At 37.3% G+C, this 9,675-nt stretch overlaps 1 protein-coding gene and 1 pseudogene across 1 annotated transcript; one reads left to right on the forward strand and one right to left on the reverse strand.

Annotated features, from left to right (window-relative positions):
• The first annotated feature begins 2,067 nt into the window (after nucleotides 1–2,067).
• Nucleotides 2,068–4,747, forward strand: LOC104106606 (subtilisin-like protease SBT1.4). Its single transcript, XM_009615184.4, has one exon. The coding sequence runs from the start codon at nucleotides 2,201–2,203 to the stop codon at nucleotides 4,523–4,525; it is 2,325 nt and encodes a 774-aa protein (XP_009613479.1). The 5' UTR covers nucleotides 2,068–2,200; the 3' UTR covers nucleotides 4,526–4,747.
• A 371-nt stretch (nucleotides 4,748–5,118) lies between these two features.
• LOC104106605 (RING-box protein 1a-like) lies at nucleotides 5,119–9,172 on the reverse strand (annotated as a pseudogene).
• Nucleotides 9,173–9,675: the final 503 nt, after the last annotated feature.

The following is a 9,675-nucleotide window of genomic DNA, read 5'->3' on the forward strand; positions in this document are numbered from 1 at the left end:
TACAAATGTTAGGCTTGCCTAGTCATAAAAACTAGGTGCCGTCACGACATCCTACGGAGAGAAAATTGGATCATGACATTTTTATATAAATCTATAACAGTATCGATAATTAAGGTAGGTTTCTTTTTTATGAAAATAAATCGAAAAAATACCGAACTGTACTGAATAAATTTATAACATGAAAAATCTATTCATATGTTAAGTTTAAAAATAATAAAGTATTAAATTTGTTCTTGGGCCTTGGAATTATGAAACAGTTACACGCCAACAAGTAATTAAACTCAAAATCCTAATTCTCAGACCTATTATGCTACTTCTATTTCCAGCATATTCTCTAGCAAGACACAAGGTATTGTAGCGATTATGTGTAGCAAACTACAATATATTAAATATGTTTTCCTTTCATATGATTTAGATCTGAATATTAATCTTCTATAGACTTTATTCTTGAATCCCAACTTGGTTAATATCTTTCCACTCGTGTGATTCATATTTTCTTTGTATTTTCTTAGTTTCTTTTATGTTGTTGTAGAATAGTTGATGGATCTATACTCTAGCCATCTTTCATATTTTCTTAAGTCATCACCTTTTAAACTGTAAAAATGTCTATAGAGTTTTGTTAAGTCCTATAAAAGTACGTATGTAATTGCATTCTACTTCTAATAGTGACTTTTACATGACATTTAAAAAAATTAACGAAAATTAACCGAACCGTACTGATACCGAAGAGAAACCGATATGATTGAGACGATTTTGAAAAGTCTAATTTTGGTTATACATAATAGAATAATCGAAAAACTAGTATGCTACATATTTTATAAAATAATCAGCCGAACCGAACCATTGACACGCCTAGTTAATATTATGTGTTTTAAATAATTAACTTAAATGCTCAACTTTTAACATAGTTTACTTAGCAAAATTATTGCTAAGGAAAGTATTTTTATAAGTATAATTTTACTCAATTTTTAAGTTTCTAAATATTAGGAGTTCCTACATTATTCAAATAAGGAAAGATTTAATAGCCATAATTTTAGTTGATTTTAAACAACTCAATTTTAGGAAAATAATTAAATGACTTTTTTGTCTAGTGTGAACTATATTTTAAAAGGGTAAAAAAGATGCATTCGTACTTTTAATATAATATAGATATAGATATAAATAGATAAATTTTAAAAATTATGTATTACTTTCTTAAATTTGGTGTCCAATAAAAAAAGTTCACTTAAATTGAAATGAGGGAGTATGTTTTTGTATTACGTCTTAGAGACCAAATGTTATTATGTGAACCACAATGACGAGATTTAACTCTTCTAAGAAAAACTGATTATACTGTCAAAGTGTCATCCAATAAAATTGAAACGATACAGATTACACGATCAAATTCACAAAAATCATGTTTTTTTCTCTAATTTCCTCAGAAGTTGACATGAGGAGATAAAAAGAAAAACAGTTACTAGTAACACTTAGAACAATCATATTCTATTTATCACAATCATATCACACTCAACAGTCAATACTCTGCATGGGCATGGAAATTTCTTCTTTCCGGTTGCGTGTATTATTTGTAGGATAGAAGCAACTTGCAAGAAACATATACTCCTCGGGTAAGCAATAATGTTTGTACGAGGAATAAGAGATAATTAATCTCGATATTAAATTTGAGATAAGTTTATCCCATATATTTGGTCGAGATAAAATTACGGTATAACTAATCTGAGGATTAGTTATCCCGAAATTATAGTATTATTTTTATTCATATGGGGTGGTGGGATAACAATCTTCGAATAACTAATCTCGAGATAATTAATCCTAAAATAATTTATTTCTCAACCAAACAATCCCTTAGAGAGGTCTGAGTAGCCACTGGACTTTACTGTTTACATTTTCTAAGCCGGTATACATAGATTATACATTGTTATACATATATATTTTATATTAATGGGTTATTTTTAATTTAAGTAATCTAGTGTACTGCTATTTAGATTAATTCTTGTATTCCAATTTAGCTACTCTTATTACTGTAGTCTTAACCACATCATTTATCCATTACTATAAAAATATCTGGCTGGGTATCCAAATTGAATGGAAAGTGAATAAATCAGTATGTTCAACGTGGCCCAATAAGGCCCACCCAATTGGTTCTTCTTCTTTCCTATATGAATCGGAAAACTGATTTCCTAGGACAAGACGGTCTATAATGGCGTCAATTTTCGCTCTTTCATTATTTTTCATTATTATCTCTTTCTGCATCACTTCGATCACCATTCCCGTTCAATCCGACGGTCACGAAACTTTCATCATTCACGTTTCTAAATCCGATAAGCCCCGTGTGTTCGCCACCCACCACCATTGGTACTCCTCCATCATCCGATCCGTTTCTCAACACCCTTCTAAAATCCTCTACACCTACTCACGCGCTGCCGTGGGCTTCTCCGCCCGCCTCACCGCCGCGCAGGCCGATCAGCTCCGCCGTATTCCCGGCGTAATCTCCGTCCTTCCCGACGAAGTACGCCACCTCCACACCACCCATACCCCTACCTTCTTAGGCCTAGCTGACTCCTTCGGCCTTTGGCCCAACTCCGATTACGCCGATGACGTCATCATCGGAGTTCTGGACACAGGTATATGGCCGGAAAGACCGAGTTTTTCCGATGAGGGTCTCTCTCCTGTTCCTTCAAGTTGGAAAGGGAAGTGCGCTACTGGACCGGATTTTCCTGAAACCTCATGTAATAAAAAAATCATAGGTGCCCAAATGTTTTACAAAGGCTATGAAGCTTCACATGGCCCAATGGATGAATCAAAAGAATCGAAATCGCCAAGAGATACTGAAGGACATGGAACACACACAGCATCAACTGCAGCTGGTTCTGTAGTGGCAAATGCTAGCTTTTATCAATATGCCAAAGGTGAAGCTAGAGGTATGGCTATAAAAGCAAGAATAGCTGCTTACAAGATTTGCTGGAAAAATGGTTGTTTTAATTCTGATATATTGGCTGCCATGGATCAAGCTGTTAACGATGGTGTGCATGTGATTTCACTTTCCGTTGGGGCTAACGGTTATGCTCCACATTATCTCCTTGATTCTATTGCAATTGGAGCTTTTGGTGCATCTGAACATGGCGTCCTCGTCTCATGTTCAGCTGGAAATTCTGGTCCCGGCGCTTATACGGCAGTGAACATTGCCCCCTGGATTCTCACCGTTGGTGCTTCAACTATAGATCGTGAGTTCCCTGCAGATGTTATTCTAGGAGATAATAGAATATTTGGTGGCGTATCATTGTACTCCGGCGATCCATTGACCGATGCCAAATTGCCGGTGGTTTATTCCGGCGACTGTGGTAGCAAATACTGTTATCCAGGAAAGCTAGACCATAAAAAAGTCGCTGGAAAAATTGTTTTGTGCGATAGGGGAGGCAACGCTAGGGTTGAAAAAGGGAGTGCAGTGAAGCAGGCAGGCGGAGTAGGGATGATACTCCTTAATTTGGCCGACTCCGGTGAAGAGCTCGTCGCCGATTCACATCTTCTCCCCGCGACGATGGTAGGTCAAAAAGCAGGAGACAAAATAAGACACTACGTAAAGTCTGATCCTTCACCGACGGCGACGATCGTGTTCAGAGGAACCGTGATCGGAAAATCACCGGCGGCGCCACGTGTAGCGGCGTTCTCGAGCAGGGGACCGAATCATTTGACGCCGGAGATTCTCAAACCGGATGTTATTGCACCTGGAGTTAACATTTTGGCCGGTTGGACCGGATCTGTTGGACCGACCGATTTGGATATTGACACGAGAAGAGTGGAATTTAATATTATTTCTGGAACTTCCATGTCGTGCCCTCACGCTAGTGGATTGGCTGCGTTACTTAAAAGGGCCCACCCTAAATGGACCCCAGCAGCGGTAAAGTCAGCACTCATGACAACAGCTTACAATTTGGACAATTCTGGTAAAGTATTTACAGATCTTGCCACTGGCCAAGAATCTACTCCTTTCGTTCATGGATCAGGTCATGTAGACCCGAACCGAGCATTGGATCCGGGTTTGGTTTACGATATCGAAACTAGCGATTACGTGAATTTCCTATGCTCCATTGGCTATGACGGCGACGATGTCGCCGTGTTCGTGAGAGATTCTTCTCGAGTGAATTGCAGTGAACAGAATTTGGCTACTCCAGGAGACCTGAATTACCCGTCGTTCTCTGTTGTTTTTACCGGTGAGAGTAACGGTGTGGTTAAATACAAGCGGGTGATGAAAAATGTAGGGAAAAATACAGATGCTGTTTATGAAGTGAAGGTGAACGCGCCGTCGTCTGTGGAGGTGAGTGTGTCGCCGGCGAAGCTTGTATTCAGTGAGGAAAAGAAAAGCTTGTCGTATGAGATTAGCTTTAAGAGTAAAAGCAGTGGTGATTTGGAGATGGTGAAGGGGATTGAATCTGCATTTGGGTCGATTGAGTGGAGTGATGGAATTCACAATGTGAGAAGCCCAATTGCAGTGCGTTGGCGTCACTATTCTGCGGCATCCATTTGAGTATTGGATGTTGTTGGATAAGCTAGACAATGTAGCCGACGATTGTTCTTTATATTGCATGGACCAATAAAATGGGATGATAGACAAATTGAAAGAGGAAATGTCGAATTTGTCCAACTTGATGTTGCCTTTAATTTCACTTTCTTTCCTTATTTTCTCGTTTCGGATGTTGTTCAGATTGATGTACATATGAATGAAGCATACCCAGTTGTTTCACAGTAATTGACAAGAAGCCTGGTGGTTCAAATAAGTAGATCAGCTATACGTGACTTTATATTTGACAATTACCAAATCCATAGTTTAACATCCATCATAGCCAATAGCGACATACAACTTTTAAGTATTATATAGAGCACAAAATTTGGATAACTTTGCACTATAGTATTTTAGTGTTATGTATTTGTCATCAATGATAGGCTTTCCAAATAACATAACACAGCAATACAGGCTAAAGTTTTGCAATAGAACAGTTCAAAAGTCGCATGATATGTGCAATTGAATACCAGTCTCATCTGTAGCGTCACAAACAAAAAGCACTTGAAATAAGAGTTTCCAGGTCACACTACGTAATATAGATGCAATAGCATGATCTCCCCTTTGCTGCAATTTAATGAATCCTCTAGTGACCATACTTCTGAAATTTCCACTCACTGTTATCTGCAGAGTAATAAAAGTAATTTCAAATATTACGAGAAGTTTGCAACCCTACTAGAAAAGAAAAATCCGATGATAATACCTAATGCGCACACTTGACGGGTTTTGAGCCATCGACTGATGCAGTGGAAATGGAAGGCATGGTTACAAACACCTGCGGGAATCTCAATCAAGATACTTCTATAGCACAACAATATAATTCAGAGAAAAAAACACTGACCAGTAGAAAGAACAAATACTAGTTAAGGAAATAAATCTAAAGACCCCCCTTACCCCTCAATAAAACATCAGGAAGGTAAAAGGAGAAACAAAAACCAAAATGCATACAGAGCTAACATGGGTACATAAAAGAGGGAGAAGCAGATGAAAAAATGCAGTAAACTAGAATTACATCTAACTCAACAGATAATATAAAAGATTGACATGCTAGAATTACTGCATGTAAGGACTCACATACCAAGCAAACCACAGTATAGTATCAAACCAATAAACATGATTTGAGGAGGCACATGTAATAATAAATATGCAAGTGAAACCAAGAGAATTTGTAGAACCAATAAACATGGTTTGAAGAGGCGCATGTGATAATAAGCATGAAAGTTAAACCAAGATGAACTTCACATACTTGATCAAAATGAGCAAAGGGAGCTTATTCACTTAATCTACTGCTGTACATCACAGACGATTCACATGTTCCGATGTCTTGTGATTTTGCTTCAGCGATGCTCTAACACGTCCTTTTATTTCAAAAGGCAACAGAATAATATATAAAAACACACATTGTTCTATTTAAGAAATGGTTCCAACATTGTGGTTTTGCTTGAAGTATGCTCTACTATAAAACATGGAATCTATAGAAACAGGACAATAAAAAAGACGAAGCACTTCAACAAGAAATAGAACCAGTTGCTCCTTCGGTTTCAAGAATTGACTCAACAACTAGTAGCATTCTTGTTGGAGAACCTCTCTCTAAATCAAAATCACCCCATCAGCTCCCTACTTCACAATCCTTGCAAGCAACAGTCCAAGTACTAGTCATCTCTGGTACAAAATATTTACTTTCATGGAACAAAATACCCCAAATTGACTGTTGGATTTCAATGGCAGACCTAAATGCTAAATTTGAAACTAGATTTTGAAGAGAAAATTCAAAGTGAAGAAGCAATTTTGTGAGAATAAGCTATAGATAAATGATCTCCCCCCCGAGATTTATCCCGCACGTTAGGCGGTCATGATGCTCCACTTCTGGAGAAAGAACCAACAAGAACGAATGATATGTTCTTTATATTTTTCCATGCAATTGTGAAAACAATGCAAGTCTGGGAAAGCAAATTATGAATGCATGCTCTGAATATGCAAAGTAACCCAATTATGCTTATTTCATTCCAAAAGTACATTTAGTGCTAGTTTCATCTATTGTGCTTTATTCTCCATGCAGTTTATGCATCCAAATTGGAGCTAGTCGTTTTGCTGCTCATGAGTCTCCATAGTGGGTTCAAGGTAAAATGGTAATAATGGAACAAAGGTAACTGGCTTATAAACCCAAAAAGATGAAGGAGAAAAGAAAACAGAGAAATGCTGAACGAAAAGAAGCACGGCAGAGCAAAAAGCTAATTGGAACCCACCCGAAATTGGGACAAAAGCCACCTTCAACCCGGCACAGTCCACCCAACCTCCAATATACAGTTCTCCTCTCCCCACCCTGTCCTCGCAAAAAACAACTCCATACCAACATACACCACCCAAAGGAAAAAAAAGCTTTCCACTTTTCTGGCTACTTTTATTAATTATCTTAGCATAATTTTTTCTTGTGAGATGGTATTATTATCTTAGTATAATATTGGGGTTAGAAGTTTGATTTAGTGTGTTGGTGCTTTCATTCAAGTTGGATTTTGGTGCATGAGTTTGAGCATAGAGCTTCATCTTGTGATGGTCATTTTGGTTTTTCATTGATGTTTGAAGCTTTCATCTATAAAGGGAGGGGGAAGAGTAATGTTTGCTTAAGATATGGTAGAAGATAGGAAGAGAGTTACAGGACACGACAATTCTCATCAAAGACATGCCTTGTCAGGATATAGAGAAGGGTAAAAGAAAGGACCAGAGACAAGGAAAAAAGGGAAAAATTATGTCTGGTATAGCAGCAAAAGGTGATAAGGTGTTAAAAAATTCCATTGAATAAAAGCAAAGTAGAGAGAGAAGCAGGTTCACTCCTCTGGTTGAAACAGGGAGAAGGCCGATGGATCGAGGAGGAATATAAAAAGTTTTGCATAGACCTTCCTCATTGGCTTTTTAAAACTCTCACAAAAGTCTCACTTGCCTCTCACATGACATCTGGAATTCTACTCCTTGTGACTGCACACAACTTAAACAAATATGTCACAGCGTAGGACAAAAAAATTAGACTAAATGACCTTGGTCACAATTGAAAGACTTGGCCAAAGGCTTTGAGGACTATGGAGACATCACTCTATTACAATAAATGTGATGGTTGAAACGATATGCCTAATGCGATGATATCAAGTTCATTATATGCCATTAAAATATACTCATCTAGTCATGTGCTTTGACACACGTACAAAACAGATACATCAGGACACAAATTCACAAAACATAAGCTATAAGCATCTTTCACCATGGCATAGTTCATCCCTTGCCAATGATTACCAGTATGGAATATATGTATCTCAAGGCACAAGGTAATATATACAAGCCCCTGTCTGGTATGGTTTTGGAATGTGGAACCAGGGGCGGATTTAGGGGGGCGGAAGGGGGTTCACCCGAACCCCTTTCACCGGAAAATTACATTGTATATATAAGGCAAAATCCTGCTTGTACTTCTATATATTATACTTTGACACATCCCAAAAGCATAGCTTAGTGGTCAAGGGGATTCAAAACTTCTGTAAGGTCACTGGTTCAATTCCGACTGGCCACAGTCTCTTTTAATACTTTTAACTTTTTCTTTTTTTTTAAACCCCATTAGCGGAAATTCTACCTCCGCCACTTTGCGGAACACTAAACCTCACTCATATATAAAGTCATCAATAATCGATGAAGTGAATAGTAAAGTGAGAAAACACCTAATTCCACTAGCAAGCAGGCAATCAACTACATCTTACAAGTTCCCATTAATAAGAACTTGAGAATGAAAAAACAGCTTATAACTGAGAAAAATTCAGCTTGTTATCACCAAGTGTCATATTTGAAATTATTCCTGATAAATATATTTTTAAAAAAATTGAGAGCAGCGTACCCCAAGCAACAGTGCACTCCTCGCTAGTGGCACTAGCTTGATTAGCTTGACATTCGATGCCTGATAGCAATTTTCACACAATGGAACAAATAAATAGAGGATAAAATATCGATCTTTTTCATTTTTTAGATAAAAAGAGAAGCTAAAGAAAATCTCCAAAATACTCACACAGGTCCATAATATGGTTTCTGCAAATAGCACAGTTGTCTACAACAATATCTGCATCAGCAATTTCACGAATCACGTTAGCTAAACACAAATTTCATACCGGTTGATCGGGAATAGAGACTACAAACTATTCCTACAAAAAAAGCCAAAAACAAAAGAAAGAAATAAGGGATGCAGTGAGTTAGAAAAAAGCGAACCCCAAGCCCATGAAGCGACAGCATTCCACTTCTTTATCTCAAAACGCTTGGGTTTCTTCGTAGAAGAAGACGCTGATGAAGGCGCCATAGCGGGTGGATCCTTCACCGGCGGGAGCCATTTCGACGTCTGTATCCATCGTTGAATGCAAATCCAAAATCTAGGGTTATCGATCGAAATGAAGAGGAACCACTGGAGTAATAGACTTCCCTTTTAGCGGGTAAATTCGAGATGATAAGTGCAGTAATACTATGGAAAATTGTGTTACACTTTAATACTTTGTGATAATTATAATTCTTTTCCACGTGTAATTATCTTTAATAGACAATGTTTCCGGTTTCACCGCCGACGAGTTCTATAGTAGGGACTCCTAAGAGCCAATGCTTCCTATGAGGCAACGGATCTACTCCCTTAGTCCCAATTTACATGGAATGTTCGAATTTAAAGACTTAAAGAAGTTTTTCATTATATTTTTAATGTATTTTTTAAATATTTAAAATTATTAATTATTATAATTTAATAGTATTTTGTATATAACTTTTTAATATATTTACCCTTGAAACGGATAACAATTAAATTTGTACGTGGTTTTAAGGATATGTGGATTGATTCAACACAAATAATCAAGAATGTCAGATAAACGAATTAAAGATAAAATGAATAACCAAACCAGTTATGACATTAAGGTCGGGCTCGGATTTAAGCTGAACAGTAGTTTTGCCCTCGACCGGACCCTTAATTCGAAGCCAATTGTGTATGAAGAACAACAATAAAATAAGAACTTTGCAATAGTTAGAAAGCTGAAAAATAAACTTGTATTGCCTTGGTTTGCGTGTTACAATGCATTTTATTAAAGAAAAATTTTTCCTTTATATAGTAG

The sequence above is a fragment of the Nicotiana tomentosiformis genome, chromosome 6 (genome assembly GCF_000390325.3).
Source record: "Nicotiana tomentosiformis chromosome 6, ASM39032v3, whole genome shotgun sequence".
Classification (NCBI taxonomy): domain Eukaryota; kingdom Viridiplantae; phylum Streptophyta; class Magnoliopsida; order Solanales; family Solanaceae; genus Nicotiana; species Nicotiana tomentosiformis.

Coding starts and splice junctions, on each gene's coding strand:
- LOC104106606 (XM_009615184.4), top strand. CDS start 2,201: ATGGCGTCAATTTTCGCTCTTTCATTATTTTTCATTATTATCTCTTTC.